Source organism: Drosophila gunungcola, chromosome 3R (assembly GCF_025200985.1).
Source record: "Drosophila gunungcola strain Sukarami chromosome 3R, Dgunungcola_SK_2, whole genome shotgun sequence".
In the NCBI taxonomy this organism is placed as follows: Eukaryota; Metazoa; Arthropoda; class Insecta; order Diptera; family Drosophilidae; genus Drosophila; species Drosophila gunungcola.
In genome coordinates, this window is record NC_069139.1 from 14469898 (window position 1) to 14489701 (window position 19804).

The window sequence follows — 19804 nt, forward strand, 5'->3', positions numbered from 1 at the left end:
ATTTCGATGCCAGATACTAAGAAGATTTTTAAATAGAATATTGTCGCTGTCACAAAAAAAATATATTTTTAATCATTTTTGTATATAGAAACGCGAGTTTAAATATATCAAAATAGCAAAAAGAGATTGGAGAAATGGAAATACATAACCCATCTTTCATTAACAAACCTCTATTTTAGAAATACCCACATTTTACAATAATATAAAAAGTTTCGTTGGCTAAACCCCTTCATTTTTCTCTGTGTACCGAATGTCAGCAAATCCATTTTCTCAACTAATCCAATCGACGACTATTATTGCTTATCTGGCTGTTTGCAGGACGAGTGCACCGCGATACTGAAGACCATCAGTCATCAAATCAATAGCGAGCACAGTGAGCTCCAATCCCACCGACTGCTGAGCATTTTCAAAATGTCCGAAGTCGAAGTCGTTTGGCCGGAGAGCACCAGTGCGGCGGCCCGGAGTGGACACGGTCCGGGTCAGTTTGCCGGATGCCAATGCTACCGGCTGCTCTACGCGGCGACGCTCGCCCTGGCGTATCTCTCCAGCTGGACAACGCTGCGGATGAGCGATGTGGCGACATGACAGCCGCATAGCTGAAGGATTAGAGCAAGGACAATTGCATAGCTGTACGTAGTAGATATTTGTTGGGGGATCATCGGTGGGAAACAGCGCCAGGCAAGTTACGATATGTGGAGCGATAGCGATAACTATAAACTATAAAGATATGGTGCATACTCTTACGCGCCGCACATGGCACATAACAAGATATCATAAAGTGTTGTATACATCTAGGGGCTAGTTCTGTGTTTAGCTGCGATTTTTGTGAGGCTTTGTTGTTGACCTTGGCGATGTTGCTGTCTCTTTTGATACGTACATATGTAAAGCATTATGGGATATACAAAACATTTAGAGCATACGCCTAAAAAACTTATCTAGATTTATCTATAATTTAAAGTGAAAGGAAACTGCTGTCTACATAATAATATTGTTAGCTAATAGCAGAGATAAACTCGATAGTTCGATTTGAAGTGACGTGTATATAGAAGGCATTCGTATTAAGTACTATCCGTAGCTAGTGTTTTATACGGTAAACAATACACACAACTCCTGTCCGCCTGTCCGTTCGTCATTATCGCACCCAAACACATACAGCATTCAACAATTAACGCCCATGCCTTCGGTCTTATTGTTTGCTCTTTAAGCTCTATAAAGTTCTCGGCTGCCTTAATTAAAAAGAATTATTAACCGCCTTGACAGTGTTTACTTTGTTAAAGGATGTGAGTTCCTCTCCTGGATATGCCAGCTCTCTTTTGATTTTTAATTACATTTTAATGTGGCCTGGCCTCCGCCATTTTCCTTCTGCCGGGCAAACAAATAATAGTCAGGCGTGCGAATGAACTCATTTAACACTCGCTTTCGCGGATGAGCGTGCAAAACGTTATTGTTAATTTATTTCATAGTTTCCGTTTCGTTCGGAGGCGCGAAAACAATTACGGTTTCATTATCAATTATGCGCTATGCATTTCGATTGTTGCCACAATTTCAGCGGGCCGACAGCCGTGACCTCGCCTCGTTCCAACAGGTTTCATTGCTTGCCCCAAAATCCTGATTGCCTCTTCATTTTGCTGTACATACTCTTAACAACTTGAACTCAATTTACGTAATTAATACTAACAGTACATATCAATATGAACACCTAAACGAGTTTTACACAGAAACGAAATTCTTACAATGTCCCCTCGATTGCTCGAATCTTTTGTACATAGTTCTTTATACGAAAACTATACATAGTATTTACAACGATATACAAAAAACACGCCTAAGTCAACCTTATAAAATATTTATGACTACTTGATTCCCTTGAAAAAACGCTAAGAAGAACTGTAAATTTAACCATACTTCAGTTGAGCCTTAAATGAAGTATGTAAAAAGGAGGAAAAATTGCTATTGTAAATAAATAACAACACCTGAGCGAATGGAACATTTATGAATATTATTAATTGAGTGTTTGACATATAGACACACGCACTACTCACTTAAAGTCTAAGCTTGACCATTTGAACGGAAACTTGTAGCGGTGTGAAATGTGCGGATATTAAAAATGGTCACAATCATGAAAAAATGTCTTCCTTAATGCATATACTTGGCGATATGTATCACGTTTATACATATATATATATATATATATACACATACTAACCTATACGATATCTGGCAAGTCCCTAGCCTGCGCTTCAGTTAGACAAAGAATAATGTAATATAGACACCAAGGGCTAAACCATATCACTATCGAATATCCTTGCAAGTTATAACACTGTTGACACAAATAAATACTAACCGCAGCATATCTAAGTTAAATATGCCCCTAAATAAATATATATTTAAATATATAATGAAATTTACATATGCGTAAGGTTATGAACGTTAGAAAGCATTGAAAACTACTTTAATAGTCTCTAGAAAAAGCAACGCTTTAACCTAAAATTAAAGGCAGCAACAACATAAAAGTGTAAAGTTTATTGGAAACCTGCTTAAAAATCTTCTAGCTAAATATTAGACGAATTTAAGGCAATAAACTTACTAAAGGAATAGAGCAAATTAGTAGAATTGTTGGGGCATTGGATTTTAGTTCATTTGCTATCCTATCCATATCGTTTAATGGCCAACGAAAGCAGTTACCAAGTCGTTATAGTTTTGGAGCATATCAGTGGCAGGTCGAGTGTATTGTTTCATCTCATCCCCTCACTTTAAGGGTGCGGACAAAGCGTAGCTACAATGTAAAGTACCGTTAAAGTAAACAGATAAATGAAAAGTGAAAAATGAAAAACGAAGAACAAGAAGTAAATGAAGTAAATGAAGAAAACTACAAAACATTCGCATTAATGTAAAAAGAAACAAAATGCAAAACTCAAATGGCAATCTGAAGCATGGAGTAGGGCGAATCAGAAAGGCATCGTAATAAACGTAAAACAGAGGAAATACTTTGAAAATTATGCATGAGGAATACGAGAGCCACACTTTAAGTTTAACGCTGTAAGTTGAAACCTTAATAGTAAATGATCTATATATACGATATGTTAGGAATGCAAACGAGTGTGTGTTTGTAAGTTACTGGGCTTTATGTTAGCATATACAACCCAATTGAGGTGCATGGATAAATATAGATTTAAATATAAATTATGGAGTAATGCAAAGCGAATGGAAACCAAGCGATACGTCGTGGCATATTTGTAATAAAGAACAATGTAAGTGAAACAACAAAAACAAAAGCAAAAAATAAATTAAACCACAAAGTATAGAAAGTAAATAATGGAGTTTGATTTTAGTTTATCACTTGGTAAGTATAAATCTGTGATTTAAATCGGAGGATTTTTTTTATATTTTTGCATTGTTTTAGTTACGTAAGAAAAGAAGATTTACTAGTAAAAATTATATTCGTTAAAGGCTTCGGTTTTTTCTTGATAAAAGATTTTCTGGGTCACAGACTCTCGATGTGCACTTCATTATTGACCCCCAAAACGCCTCCCAGCGATCGGCGACTAAGTATGTGACACTATCGAAACGAACAAAGCCGGCCACACAATGGCGTGCCAGGGAGTGCCGGCACTGGAAGAAACAGGGGGCGGTGAACAACAAAGACAGCGCAATATGAAGAAGACCTGCACACTCGCCAACAAACCAGAGTAAACAAGGGCAAAAAGGCGGCAGCAGAAAAGCAAAACGAACTGACTGAGGAGAAAAGAAAAGCCAACCACACAATGCCATTGTATGTGGGGGCATGGAACAAAAGATGAGTCGAAGACAAAGACACTTGCTCAAGGCAACGCCGTTTCATGGCTTAAACTCAAGTTCCCTGGGAACCACTCGACTGCACTCCACACACCCACAAGCAACACCACATCTACATCTACATCCACATCCACAAACACACACATATTCGAACAACAAAGAGTAAGGTCAATCATTGGAATTTTGCCAGTTAATTCGCATACAAAAGGCGGTGGCCCAGAAGAGAACGAAAATAACACGACCTCCTTCCCTCCTTTTTTGCCCGCCTGCTTGCCTGCCTGCCCCTTTTGACCCGCCACGCCCATTGGCATGCTGAGTTTGGCATTTATACTTCCACTTAATTAGGTAATAAATGATTGAAGAAATTATGTCTAGACGTGAGGACAATTCCGATGCCTTGGCTGAAGCTAACACACACTCAGCAAATTCATTCCCGGCACGTGAGGGGTTGAAATGTTGCGAATTTCCACACAATCACACATCCTACTACTGCTCTGTGACATACATTTGAATAGGATTCGTATATTATTCTCACCGCGCTGTCCGTGATTTGAAAGCAAGCATAAATTGTAAACAATTTCTTTTTGATTCAATTTGTATAACCTAGTGCCGCTAAGTGGCAATGCTTTTACACAAAGCACTTGCACAGGCATACATATTTATTTCGCATTTTATAAAGCCTTCACAGGACGGACGATGCCTGAATAGCAAAACTGCGAATGAAACCTAATGAAAGCGGGGACGGGGCGTATACGCGATGCGGGCTTACCAGTTCATTAATATGGTGCACATGCTGAAGGTCGATGAGTGAGCTATGTTCATAAACACAAGGAAAAATATACTACGAAAAATTGGTTATGAATTTTATTGAAATTTTATCTACTTTATTATTATTTTAAAATCATTTTCGCAACTATACTAAGTTTAAACAAATTGGCTATTAAAAAGTGGATTGAGAAATGTGATTCAGTAATAATGGCCAATCCTGATTTATTTAGGTTTCTAATCATAAATGATATGATTTACATTTAATAGTTATCATTTAAGAAATGTTCATTGACAATGTCTAGATTTTAAGATTGTGATCCATATAAAATATAGCTCTAAAATGTTAGACGTATGTAAGGAAAACTATTAATTTTCAACCCGTTAGCTTCCATTCAACAAGAAGCTTTAATAATTCTTATAAGTTTTGTAAAAATGTTAAATAAAAAAAAATATAGTCAGTATTATTCCCTCTGTACAGGAGAAGTCATGCACGCATATTTATCAGGCAGCGATGATTACGTGTTTGCCATTTTATTGCTAAAACTGTTGCGCCTTTTTGTGTGCTCCGGAAGCGCCCTCTCTTTCGCTCCAATTCTCCCCATCTCTTTCTACGGGGAAAAGTGGGCCTCTGTCTGTTTGTGACTTTGTTGCCGCTGCTGGCTTTGTTCTACTTGGAATTGCCTTTTATTTTGTGCTAATTGAAGTTGCTGCCATCATATTTTTTCCCCCAACACAGACCACACTCACCCACACACATGTTTGCCGTTTGCCTTTATTGCCGCATCTATGTTTTGCCTGTTTTCGCAATTTTAATTAAAAACGTGTTTATAACAGCGCAAAATTCTGATGAGTGAGCAGAATAATTTATTTCGAATATGTACATTATAGAAATAGCAGAATTACACAGAAGTAAACGCACTGCATTGGTTGATTTGAAGCAAGCTCATTAATGACAATTTTTCATCTGGTTTTAATCTGTAAATACGTAAATTCACTCAAAGGATTAGATTATCTCAACGTGAAAAAAAAACAAATATATGGTTTCATCTACTAATTACAATTTTATTACAATTTTTAGCTACAGTTTTCAATACAAGGAAAAGGAATTTGATCCAATTGATGAAATTGTAATATAAAAATGGTAAAACTAATAAAGATATAAGAAACTTGATATGTTTTTTCAAGCATATTTAAATTGCTTTTCACTTTAAGGAAGAAAAATACCATTAATTGCCCCAAAATCGACCACACAAAACAGCAACGAGATGAAGAAAAGTTAAAATTTCTGTCGACATGGCCTGAAAGTATGCAACATTTTTCGCTGCAATTTATTGCACATAAGGTGGCGAACACACACTACCGCACACAGCCATTGCCACATAACGAATTCCTTTGCATAACGCTGAGGGGAATGTATATTGCCAGGATGCCGAAGGAAGAGCCACGGCCAAAAGGAAATATGCACCGCAGCATCCTCAGCTGGAGACGCCTCAACTTCAGAATCAGCCTCAGCCACAGCACAAAGAATTCAATTGAATTGATATTCAAATGCGCTTTGCCAGCAGAGGCATCCATTATTTGTCGATTTTACACATGGCACATGGCAAATGTAAGCGAAAAATGTACGGTTCGGAGGAAAAGAAGCCATGTTTATAGAGGTATTCCAGGGAAGTGCGAATCCCAGTTCTAGTTTTCATTAGAGCAGTTTCACCCGTTTCCCCGCACCAATGATCAGTGAGCCCTTTTTGATGGCTTCGATTGCTCCGTCGGACTGTGAACTATTTTTACGCTATTTGCCAAAAACCCATGGAACCAGCACCTTTGGCCCGGGAAAATGCAACGAAACATGGCCAGGACGCAGGAGAGCTGCATTTGCATAACGCGCTTCCCCAAGGAACAAAAAGCAGGTCTGGAGAAATGTAAAAAGGGTCCACAGAAGAAAAGACCTCACCAGAACAGTTTCCTAAGCAATATTTTCTGCAATATTCTTTCAACATAAGGAACTTATATAATCAATGATCATGACAAAGTATCGTAAAATAATTTAAAAACTAAACAATGAAGTGCAAAGATGGAAATTTTTAAATAATGATTTCTATTCCCAAACTATATCAACCTATCAAAAATTAATCATTATATAAAATTAAAACTCCGTAAAAATATAATAGAAAATATGTATCCAATAATAGTTTTATCAAACCTTAATATGAGCTTCAGACTCGATAATAAATAAAAGAAAACATCTGTTCTTCAAAGAAATATAAGTATGGTAGGTTTGACTATCTAATACCGTGTTTAAATAATATCCCAGAAACTTCTTAAAAATATATTACTTAAGTTATCAATGCTAGCCATAGCAAACTTATCTTCTAAAACTAAGCTCTACGTTGTATGCTCAACATGAAATTTTTGAAATCAATAACCAGTTTATTTTCCTGTGTATTGTCGAGACAGATAGACAGGCTCAGGCTCAGCATTCTATGCGCGCCAGACAAGCAGCCAAGTGCAGAAATAACACAAAATAGATGGCAATGTGATGGGAAAAATAATAGAGGCGGAAAGGGAACAAAAAAATATATGCATGCTCCTTTATAAGTATGAACGTAAGAAAAACTGCTAAGGAGCCAAATGCTCGAGCATTTGCAAACGCGGCAAAGTAGCGAAAATTTGCAAATTGATTGCATTCCTGTGCCTGGGCTTCGGTTCGAGCCAGAGCTCAAATATGAAATCTTGGAGGAGTGCAAATTTTGCACATTTTCTCTGGCAACTTTTGGAATGTGTTTCTCACTTGATTTTTTGGTCGAAAACGAAGGAGAAACAGAGTTGGTAAAACAAAAGCCCAGGAACTAGGCTGGTGCCCAACGTGCAAGTTTATCACATTCCTCAGTTCATTTGAATGCCCCTGCTGCTTATTCGGCGCAAATCAAATTATGCAAATCTCCAGTTTAATTACGGCCGGCAGAGCACAACTTTAAATCAATTTTTATATTCGTATTCGTTCCGTCGTGCTGCTTCTCTGTCCTGGGCATCTCTTATTTTATTCGTGTGCATCATTTGAGCGGCAAGTCTTATAAAATATTCAAGCACTTTGACACACTTTGTCTGCCGTGCAGAGCAGAGCAGAGTGTTTGACGGGCAGACACAAACCCCGAACGGAACAAGGCAAATTTTGTTGGCCAACAAAATGACACTTAGTGCAAAACCAGGAGAACACATGCCTAATAAATAATTCAGTGCGCAACAAGCGGACAACAAGCGCACTTGTGGCACCACTGGAACACCACTGACCCACCGCCACCGCCACCGCCACCACCATTGCCATTCCCATTGCCATTGTTATTGCCACCTCTGTTTGACCGGCCACCCCCATTCCCATCCCCTATGCCAGCTGTCCGGACCGAGCCCATCCAAATTCACACAAGACTGAAATCCAGTCGGATGTGTCCGCTCAAGTGTGGCGTGTTATTCGATGTCCTTCAAGACGGACGTCGTGCCAAAGTCTGGCGGTCCGGAGATACATATGCGGGTCATTTGCCGGCCGAATGAACCAAGATGAGGGGCAGTATTATATTTGAGGAATGTTGCCACGACAGAGAAATCTCGTTGTGTTCAAAAGAAACGAACAATTCAATAAAACAACACGAAAATCTAATACAGAGACACGGAAATGCTTTTAGTCTCGACGAAACTCGTCAAAATATAAACCGGTCAGCGTTATACATCCCCATACCCCCCGGATCAGTAAATACCGACGCAATTCCTGTTGTATCTGTCTCTTTGAGTGAGTATCTACTTGATTTACCTTTGTTTTCTCAAGTTGTTCATGCTAATAAGCTGCTCCCGTTATGATTTATTAGAGCGTGAGCTTTATTGATATTACAAACCTGGGAATAGACAGGAATATAATTTTGTCAGAGGTCATAAAAGTGAAAGATGAGCCCCGAAAAAATCATTTAGCATCATGATTAAAATAAATCATAATGTATAGGCCGAATGAGCGCGAAAGAGGGGCATAAAGTGGGCCAGAATAAAACTGAGCGAGCATATGCAAGTGGTGGCACTACGTATACGCCACGTAGCCGGCCACGTCCAAGCCCAAACACACAGACGGCAGCAAACAGGCTAAATGCAAACAGACAAACAAAAATGATTTATAAATTGGCAAGACGTGCATAAAATGCTGAGCAGCGGCAGGAGAAGCAAAAAAAATTTCCACTGCATACGTAATGAGCCTCGGAGCGGACACGATGATTCCCAGGCCAAAACCAGAACCAGAAGCATGCTGAGCCGGGCTAGGAAGGGGCATTTAAATGCGCGCATTTATTCACTTATAAATGCTACAAATAAAAATATGCTAAGGGAAATATGCTAAAAAGTCAGACCAGTAAAAAGTTGGACCAAAAAAGAAGCACGAAAAGCAAACCGGGCCAAGTGTGTGGCCAGAACTTAGTGCAGAAAGTGCCATAATTGTGTGTGCCTCTCCGCCTTATCCCATCCTTAAATCTCATTTGGCCTGCAGCGGCAGAGGAATTCCTAAAAAATGTTTAACTAAAAAAAAACGATAGAGACAGAGAACGAGCAGCCAGAAGGGAAACCACTTTCTGGCACGGTGGCTTGGTTACTGCCAGGCCAAAGTAGCTGTTGGCTGTTAGAGAAGGAAGCTGGCCAGAGATACTATCACCATGCCATGCATGTCGCTTCACACCAGCACAGTCGACACACACGCACACACAGATACTCACACGCATGGAACGCACGCACATATGCCATGAATTTCATTTAGTCCGTACGTGTGTGCGTTAGTTAATATTGCCCACGTTGTAAACCAGGTCCATGTGTCTGTGTGCCTTTAAATTACCTCAACCATAAAGTAAACTTGCTCCGAACAACACACACATGGCAATATGTTGTTGATGGCATTTTAAAGATGCTGCCTCTTTGGCTTTGTGGAATATTTTAATTAGTTTAAATCACCCCGCCAATGGCAATAAAGGGAGCCACCCACCGAGTTAGCTGCAAATAATGAACCAATCACAAAACAATCAATGTTAAGACCAGCCCCAGACAAAGTTTAGACCCCTGACGGAGTGGCTAAACTGAGCTAAACTTGCATTGCACCGAAACAAATTTCAATATTTAAATTAGGGATGAAATAAAATCATTAAATGAGACTATTTTACAAAAATTACTAGCGTTTTATTTAAACCTCTATAAACATAAAGCAAAGCAGTCCTATCAAAATATAAAAATTACATTTCATTTAAAATTGGATTTTGCACGTCTGGTTCAGTATTTATCCGAAAAATATATAACATTGAATTTTTTATATAAAATAATATTGAAACTAAGCAATTGCAAAAAGAAAAAAAGCTTTATAGCTTGAACCAAATTTATCTGGGTTACAGACAAATATTTAACAATTTTAGGTCAAACTATATTTTTATTTTCCGTGTGGCGTAGCTTAAAGTGCATAAAATGCAGCTTTTCCCCCCGCACTTTTTAACAGCTGGCATGTGTCTTAGAGGGCGAAAATCTCAACCAGCTCAACTGTCCGGGTCTGGGAATTTTCGTTGCATATTAAAAGCATGCCCGACACTCCTCGGCCAGGGTCTTTTGGCCAGGCCAATGATGATAATGCGGCACACGTGCACTAAAATGCAAGCACTTGAAATATTTATAAGCTGACTGGCAGATAAATCAGAGGCGCCTGCTCTCAAGCTGTTGTGCCAGAGCCACTAGCACTAAATGAAGAAAAATGAAGCGCGGCGTGTTGCAGGTTTTAGGCAAGAAACTGTCAAACTGCCAGCAGCGCAGCCAATCCTCCGGACTGATCCCGAGTGACGGTGGTCGTGGTGGCGGTGGCTGTGTGCACTTTGCCGATGGCTTTTCCTCCCAGATTGATGCTGTCAAAGAAAGTCGGGCCAGAACCGAGCAAAGGTCAAAATTTATGCGCGGCAAGGGCGGCGAAAGTGTTGACAGAGTGCATGGTGATGATGTGTTTAAATATTTTATGTCGCCAAAGATGCGCATAAATATTTGAGTGCCAAAACGTGTTGCGGTCTCCCAGTGAGTCTCATTAGCCGGTCTGTCAAGCTATTGACTACCGCACATAGAGTATAGTTAAATGACGAGCAGCGTCTGAAATATTTAATCAACAGTTGACTTCAATATTTCATTTTGCACAGCTAAATATTTTGCAATCTTTTAATCCAGGCAATTTAATTTAGTTGAGTCATCTCTAAATTCCGTTTAATGTCTTTTTGTGGCAAGCCTTAAGCCTTACATCAAATGTGCAACAAAAATGTTCTCAGACTTTGTAAATTAAAGGGTACATAACTCGAATGTACATTATTACTTTAAAAAATGGTAAACAAATCACTCAAAAATAACACAAAATATTGTTAAAACTTAACAGCAAAATTATTAGTTTTATTGAGTCTATATACGTAATAAAGCAAAAATAAACAAATCACTAAAATTAGTTAGCCTCATAACATACCAATTAAATAAATGGATTAAATCTATGAAATAAATGGTTACAGTAGTGGAATAAAATGTAAATATACAATTTAGTGCATCTTCTGGGATCTATACTTAGCAAGGAATTTCGGACTTAGGACTTAAAATGTATTTATAGGTATTTTATTGTGATCTTTGTACTATTTGGCGGGATTAAAGGTAAAAACCAGCCGGCAGTTAAGCAGAAACAAAAGCAAAGAAATTATTGAAGTACTCAACTAAGATGCCAGCTGCGTTGCCATGAAACTTACTTCTAAGCTCCCCAGATTCTTCAGCCCACTCTGCCCAACGCTTATTTACATGTCAATTGTAAATTGTTTTTCATGTTATCGTTTTTTTTGCCCGCATTTTTGTGAACACTTTTCACTTTAGTGATTTGTTGTGCTCTTTGTTTATCTGAAAAATCGAAAACATGTCAAGCACTTGCCGTATATTGAGGCATGTGTGTCGGCGCCTGCTCGGATAAGTATGCATATTCCCCCAGGTGGCTCTCACTGACAGACTGCCGGGGATTTAAAGTGACAGTGATCCGGGGACGGGGGCTGTAGGCAAATCTCTCCTGCTAGGCATACGAAAAAACACAACAAAAAATGGAAATCAGGAAATGTATCAAATGTCAATCTAATTTCATTTTTACGCTCGACCAAATCTGCAGGAAGCCGCTGCTGCCTGGCATTTATATATAGATTTCTTAACAATTTGACAAATCGCATGTTGACATTTGTTGACGTCTCTTAAACACACACTCACACACACACACACACACATATAACCAAACACACACATCGTACGTGACAAAGAGAACAACTCGGGAACCCATTGATATCTCGCAAAATGGCAGAAGGGGCGACAACAATCCCAAATCACTGATGACGCCAATGGATGGCAACTGTAAAACCCAATGAATTGGAAAATGTTTTGTTAGCTTACCCATCGTCACTCAAACAGGTGAGAGGGGAAGAATTCAGGTGAGCAAAAAAGCGTTTCCTAAATGGCCAAATGAAATTGATTCGCTGGCCAAGCGAACGAGTGCTTCGAATTGAATAATTACGTACAAATAGAGATATAAAAAAAGTCACAAATTCTGGCGGCTTTCTCTAATTTAGAACTCTAAATAAAATTGAGCAGAAGGTGAAATAGAGGACAAAAGATTCGGAAAATCATTTTAAAAGTTGCGGATGCCGCCAAAATAAACTCACATGCTCGTACTCAGCCAAATTAATGTATACAAATAAAATGAAAGTAAATTGATTTATCTGAAGCACAAGAAGACTTCCAGGGGGCGTACAAAAGGGAAATGGCAGGAGAAACCAGTGGCCTGAAGGGTCCGCTTCATTCACTGGGGACACATTAGACGCGAGTCCCGCACGCACACATTCGCATGCAAATGACTACATTGGAACAAAAATTCTTACATTTACTAAGGGCAAAAAAATAACATAATAAAGGCTAAAATTTATCTAATTTTAAAGTTATTGTGTTATCCATAAAGTATTTAGTATCAATACAATTTTTTTTACTTTTTCACTGCATTTTCCATTAACTTTAAAATTTAAAAATAATTTATCAGAATGTACAAATGAATTACGGTAATGGACTTAAGCAACAGTGGCTTACTCTGTTAAATAATTCAAAGCTAAATAAGCAGATTCGAATAATTATTTTTCAGAAAGTTTCAAACCATTTCCCAATGTTACTTTTTCCTTTTTTTCAAAAAAGTCTTACCTTGCTTACGGTACATTTTTAAGAATCAAAAAACCAAATCCTAATTAAATGGATTTCTCAACACAACACGCACAGCGGAAACGGAAAAGGGCCCTCACATTTGACAAGTATTTTTTCAGTGCACACGCGATTCCCACACGCATGCTAATATGCTCGTAAAAAGGCAATTTCCACAAATTCAACGCACCTCAGCCACCTCAAGCATTTGTTTTTGTGTGGTGTTGTTTGTTTTTTTGAGGCGGGTGCTTTGGAAGGACGAGAGCCGCTAACTCAATTTTCTATTTGCAAAAATGTCTGGATCCATTGTGGTCGGGCCTGAGGTCAGAAGGGCGCGAGAGGTGGCTGAAAGGGACGTGGTGCCACCCCCTGTCCATTTGGCCACCAGCCAGGCATAACTTATGCCAAAGATACACACGCACACGGCCGCGTTTTGCATACAATATGTCGGTGTGGGCCCCAGCATACATTTATTTCAATTTTTACAACTCGGATGCCATTCCTCTCGCACTCTTTTCCCCGCTTTTCCCTCAGCTTTTCCTCAGTTTTCCCCGATCTGCCGACGGCACTCTTAATGCGCTTTAAGGCTTCGACATTGGCTTTCGTATCGTGGCGGTTCTTCGTCCGCTTTACGATTACGTTTTACAAGATTTGCATAAACACTTTTATCGAAATATAAATGACTTAAAGTGCTTTGAATATATAACCATGTAGTATGCCCTTCTGTGAAAACATGTCAGCTAACTGATGAATGTTGAAAAACGTGACGGAAACTTTGTTAGATTAGATAAGCTATTATAACACATATGTTATGTGTAGAATGAAGGGAAAAACGATTTTTAAACCTAAAACTATAAAACTTTTTCAAACATATATTTTTCTTTAATAGAGTACTCATTTTTCAACATCCCAAGTTGGGCCATTTCTCAACTTGAATTTTCTTCGCATTGCCCTCATGAATTTTGCAATTCTCTGGCGTCACATTACGCGCTCCTTTTATGGCGTCACTTTAACGAGCTATCAGTCCCGAGCATTGTTTGGCCAAAGGTATATTAAAAAGGATACGGGTATTGGCCGACCGATAATGGCTACACAGTGGTGGGAGGTTAAGTATATTTGAAAATTACGTTCAATAACTCCTGGTATCACCTTAGGTGCCCGCATACCTAATAAAATTACTAAATCACTCTGTGATAGAGGAACTTCCTTCAAAATGGTAAATTTCTTAATACCACAAAAGTCAGAATAAGTTGCATTTCTATTTTAAATTCAATAAGACCTAGTTCGTATGCGTAATAGTTTATTAAAAGAGATTTTTAAAATTAAAAAGCAATCCTAAAGCGCTAAAATCAATCGTCAAGAGAAAATTTATAATAACTGTGTCTGGAATAATAGGTTAAATGTAATTTATATGTCAAGCATTACGTTTGTTGGGGCCTTCAACCGTACTTTTTGACAATGCCCTGTGAAATAAGGTGTTTCTAGTTTGTTCAGAATGAAATTCTTGAGAATGAAAATACTATTCAATGACTTGCGGTTTTTCTCAGACCTCCGTTGCCATTTTAAGTAAATGTATTTCTCCCGTCCTACAGTTAGTGTTATATTACTATTATCCTCCTCAGCACGGAAATGAACGGGGTTGTGGTATCGAGAAACTGATTACAAGTTCGGCAGGTCCCACTTTTAGGGCCAGCCACTGCCACTCCCCAGAGATTCGGGATATCCGGCAATGAGATGCATAATAAAAAACGCCAACGACAACAAACTAACAAAAGTCAAAGCAATTGTAATAAATGACAGTCAGACATCTGCCAAGTGGCCAAAGGACGAGGACGTGGGCGGTGTCTTGGCAAATGCCAGCTCTGCAAATCCCCGCCTTCCAGCCTCAGCCTCCAGAGCAGTGATATCCACTCCGAATGCCGAATGGCGTCCCCGGATGGGTAGGAAATTTTCTAGCATTTTAGCATCATTAGCATTGATTTATGATTAAGTTCAACCTCAATTTTCAGTTAAATCGTTTTCCTTGCCAGCCTCGTTTTGCGCTTGTGCGTCCTTCCCCCCTTTTTGCCAGAGATTTTGGTGAAAACTTGCGAACTGCTAGGGTTTGGGAGGAATTTCTGAACTTGCAGGTGCCGCGGGGTAGTGAATTTGGCTTGAGAGGCTGGCAAAACGTCGAAAACAAGAAATCAGAAAATCAGAAGTAGCTGCGATTCTCACAATCGGACGCACTGATGTGTATAATGATCTTTAGCTGGGATTTAAAACGGATAATAAATAATAAAAATACATGGCGATAGGGAGGACCGGTCTTGAAAGGAATCCGAGCTTACTGTAAGTCGGCGCGTTCTCTTATAAAAAATGAATCGTTAAAAGGCCGCACAACGAAACGAGAAGGAATATAAATGTTCGTTGCCACAACAAATCAAAAAAACGTAAGGCCAGAAACGGAAAAATAACGCAATATGCGAGATATGTAAGTCGCAAATGGAAGACAAAGCTTGACAATGGCAATGATATATGATGAGCCACTGTGCACGGCCAGTTTCCCCTCAATATAGTAGGCCTTCAGATTAAAATTGAGATTGAAATTGAAATAGATAGAAACTTTAATGATGAGTCGTGTTTGCATCGAGAAACTGATATGAATGATGCTTTGCTCTGCGTTGAGTTGAACAAATCGAGCCAACAACACGACTTCATAATCTCCGCCGAGCAACAACTCCATTTGAATAATGTTGTTCAATAAACAGAATTGCTTTTATTCAGCCAGTATTCCCATTGATTCCAAGCGCAAAAGGAAGCTCACAACGTGGGCTGGCATTTTTCTCGACTTAAACTACTGAAAAGGCGAAAAGGCAGGCAACAGCCGCCACAGAAGCGGCATTGAAATATGGAATAAGTTAAAAGGATTTATTAACTTTTAAAAGCACCGCACACAACAATGAAGAAGGCACCAGCCAACGAGCAACGACAAATATTGCATGTTGACTTCGGAAAATGCCAAAGGAACTCCATATCAGAATTGTCGCTCAATCGGAAATTGCTCATATGCGGAGTTAATTTGAAGCCCAACGGAGAAAATGAAAAAAAGCACAATGCAATTGATGTTTTGTCATTATTTTGCAGTGTCAAGGGCATTCCCAAACAAACTGAAAAGAATAAAACCAGAACAATATTTATTTAAAACCAAATTTTATTATTTTTCATAAACTGAAGTAAAGTTATGCTATACCCTATATTGTGCGAAACAGAATTTATCAATTGGTATAGAAATAAAATTTATTTAATATGTAAACGATTTTGAACCACTAAATATTCATTTCTTTGTTGAATTAAACTCCAAAAAAATGTAAAGTCCTGCAAATATAAAATCTCAACAAATTCACATAAAATATGCACTTCTCTGTAGCTCCAGCAATATCATATATCCTTTATACAATAAACATCACCCGCACTCGTGTAGAGTGAGGCTTTTGGCTGGTGCAACCATATTCGTGAATAAATTGTGCTGCCAATAAAAAATATAGCAAACTCAAACAAAAATGCACACAAAGCACATAAATTGGCTTCCTGTCGCCGAGGCAGCGACTTATTCGATGCAAGCCTCGATCCAGGACCTGCCACTCCCAAACTGCACCACTTGCACCACCGAATCCGAGGCAGAAACCCACTGGCTGTGGAAATAAATAAACTGACTGCGACTGCTGCTACTGGTGCACTTGACTCAACCAAACAGGAAACAACCAAACAGCAGCTACTTTTCCGGCCACGGTCAGAAACAGCTACACTCAGAGTAAAATCGTAGGACTAATAAGCTTTCGAAATAATAGAAAAGTTGTTAAACTCTCTTAGTTTTTAGTTAGCGTAATTTATGAACATGTAAAATTCATGTATAAAAAATTTAAATATATTTTTAAAAACTAAACAAAATTTGTGTTCTATCATCAAGCGAAACTTAAAAGCTAATAAGAATGCCTTCTTGTATAAAATTAGTATACTTCAGGTTAAATTGAATACAGTTTTTGAAAGCAGATAAGATGGGTAAAGATGGGATATGTAAGTAAACTTTAATTACTTTTTATATAGGTGAATTTCTAAGGCTGTATGCTTTCCAACCTTATATTTTCCCCACTTCTCGCAGTGCATTATTTGAATTAAACACTTTTTAATGCGCTGCCTTTGTGATGCTGCTGCTCCAGTGCAGCTCTCAATGGAAATTAGCACACTTTTCACATTTTCTCTTTGAGTGTCTGGCGCTGGCGATTGCAGTTTTTAATCCATTTTCGCTCCCTTTTAGCCCGTTTCGTAAATTCAAAAGTTCGGAAGCTGTTAATAATGTCGACAGGCGCACGACACAAGTATTTCATTAGAGAAAAGGCATCCCCATTCTGCTTTAGCTCCTCCTCCAGCTCCTGCTCCTGTTCCTGATCCTGCCCCATCGCATCCTGACGCCACTCGTTCCCGGAGCAGCGTTTCCTCTAATTTTCAATTTGGCTTTTGCCCGAGTTTCGTGCGCGAAATGTTCTCGCGTGTCGTGATATCTGTTCGAATGCAATTACAACATCGCTCCCATGGCAAATGAAAGAAAAACTAATTAAATCCTTTGTCCAGAATTTTGTCATACAAAGCAGAGGAAGAGGGCGAAAAGGGGCGGCGGAGCGTTGTACATAAATAGATCGTTGGGTCAACTATTTAGCAGAGTTATTCCAGTCGGGCATTTGCATTTCTTAACAATCTAGTGCGCTCTATGCAAATTAAATCTGCAATGCGCCAAAGCGAAGTAACAAAATCCGCCCAAGTCCTTATTCTCTATTCTATGTTAATGTGATCGATATGCTTTCGATTTCAGCATAAATGGCGCATCAGAGGCATCCATCTTGATGTAAGTGAGATTACGGGTGAGCCCGCAGCGGAACAATGTCATCGACAAGGACCTTCGTGGGATGGCCCCACGACGGATGGCAGTCATAAATTTTGCACTGGCTTCAAGCCCATTAGGCTAAAAGAGTGGCCAGTGAGTTGGTAAAGTGTCTACGGCAGGTGCATTCCCTGCATCCCCCGCTGCATTGATTTATGCCAATCACGATTCGCTAATAACTCAGGGGGTCTGCTGATGCTGCTCCTCGGCTCTTCTACTCCTCAGACCCTGATGCTGTCATAATGGCGGCAATTTGAGGGTTAAATTGGATATGCCTCAAGCGTTGACAAAGTTGGTCACGTGCTCATTTTTATACCCGCTATTGGTAGAATTCGAGGGGTATGTGTATATTGATGTCGAGTCAAAGCTCTGTTAAGTCAAAGCTAAAAAAAAAAAAATATAATATTATTTGAATAAATTTCAAATAAGTGTATGCATTATCTTTTTGTTTAAGTGATTTAATGTATTAGTAACTTTTCTTGATAGTTACGTACGCAAAAATTCGTTTCTACTTCTATCGATGTAAAAAAATAAATCCTTAAATCTGCAACCCATTAACTTTATCACTAAAAGTGTTACCAACCATGATCTCTAATTCGAAATATCTATGAAAAATACTAAAGGGCCGTGAAGTAACGCATAGTCGCAACGTGTCATCCATGCTTGTCCTATTTTCCTCTGCTTCTTGTAAACGGTCGCACATAATTGACGTTTCATTAGCATCATCTCTTTGTCTGCTAAGGGACATTTTCCATGCAAATTTCCATCTCTTACGCCCTCATCGAACGCACTTTAAACTTGATACCTTGGCAATTAGAAAGGTCAATCGAATAATGATGATGATGCTAATGATGACGCTGATGCTGATGGCACTCATAAAAACTTAAATTCGTGCACACCCACACACTCAGTTTAAACGACCCCGCAGCACTTGGGAAAATCGAACTTGTGAACTTTATAAGCGCTCACACACAGACACACAATAAAATGGGAAAATTTCATAAACGAACAAGGATTCAACATCAATTTATGACATAATGATATTTGAGTGGGGCAAATTGCGTTAGTCCAATGTTTGTGTGTGGTAGAGTCTAGGAAGGTTATTTTTTGAGTTTTTTTTCCCCACTTTGTGTGTGGGTCACAACCTTCTTTGTATGCGTGTCCCAGCGATTTGGCTTCATTTTATGTAAATTATTGGATTATGTTGTGATTTAAAATGGGTTACAATCGGAGCTTAAGGAGCGCATTAGAGGCTATTTTCCTTATGCATTGATAGGGTGTTGAGGTTAATTTGAGGCTTTGTGCTGTGGCAAGAATTTACGGCCATTAAATTGAACCACAGACTGCTTCACGATATTCTCGAAAGTCTCCATCCCCTGAGCACTTCGAGTGATTAATTGCTGTAAAACTTGTTTTCTAATTATTTAACACCCAAAAACTACGACAATTAATTATGTGGCCGAACAATGAAGCCCCTCACGGACATTATGGGTGACAAACGCACACACACACAAAACGCAAAGAGCTTACAACAATTGCTCCTACAACAATAAATTTTATTGTTCAACTCACCCACGAAAACACATCCACAACTACTCACACTCACATAGATTTATTCAACATTGCTGGTGCGAGTTTTGTATAGGAACTTTTTTATTTGTTTTTTTTTGGTCCGTCAAATGAAATCGTAGAGAAATGCACATGCAGAAAAGCATTAGCACACATTGGATGATAACAAACTAATTCACAAAAAGTCCAGGAGCACACTATATAGAGTAATAATTTAAAATGCGAATGCGAAAATAAATATTTCAATTTCTTATTTCTATATTTTTGGCAAATTATTATTTAAATTTAATTTTAGTCTAAAAATGTTCAATAAAACTATGTAAATCATTTAAAAAGTTTAGTTGAATCTATATAAATAAACTGAAAATATTTAAAAGTTGTAATTGTTAAAACATGAAATTCTTCACAACAATAGACAAATTGTTACAAAAAAAAGCTGGAAATGGAAATAAATATAGTAAAATTAAAAATAAATATAGTTAACTTTTGAAAGATATTTTATCTTTTAAATATCCT

At 38.5% G+C, this 19804-nt stretch overlaps 1 protein-coding gene across 4 annotated transcripts in view; it reads left to right on the top strand.

Moving 5' to 3' along the window:
- The window catches only part of LOC128266697 (uncharacterized), a 75499-nt gene extending 72227 nt beyond the window's left edge, over positions 1-3272 (top strand). For all 4 annotated transcript variants that reach the window (XM_053003388.1, XM_053003389.1, XM_053003390.1 and 1 more), the window contains one exon: positions 319-3272. In XM_053003388.1, coding sequence (XP_052859348.1) covers positions 319-585 — 267 coding nt within the window. In that variant the 3' untranslated portion in view covers positions 586-3272. The remainder of the gene's footprint in view (positions 1-318) is intronic.
- Positions 3273-19804: the final 16532 nt, after the last annotated feature.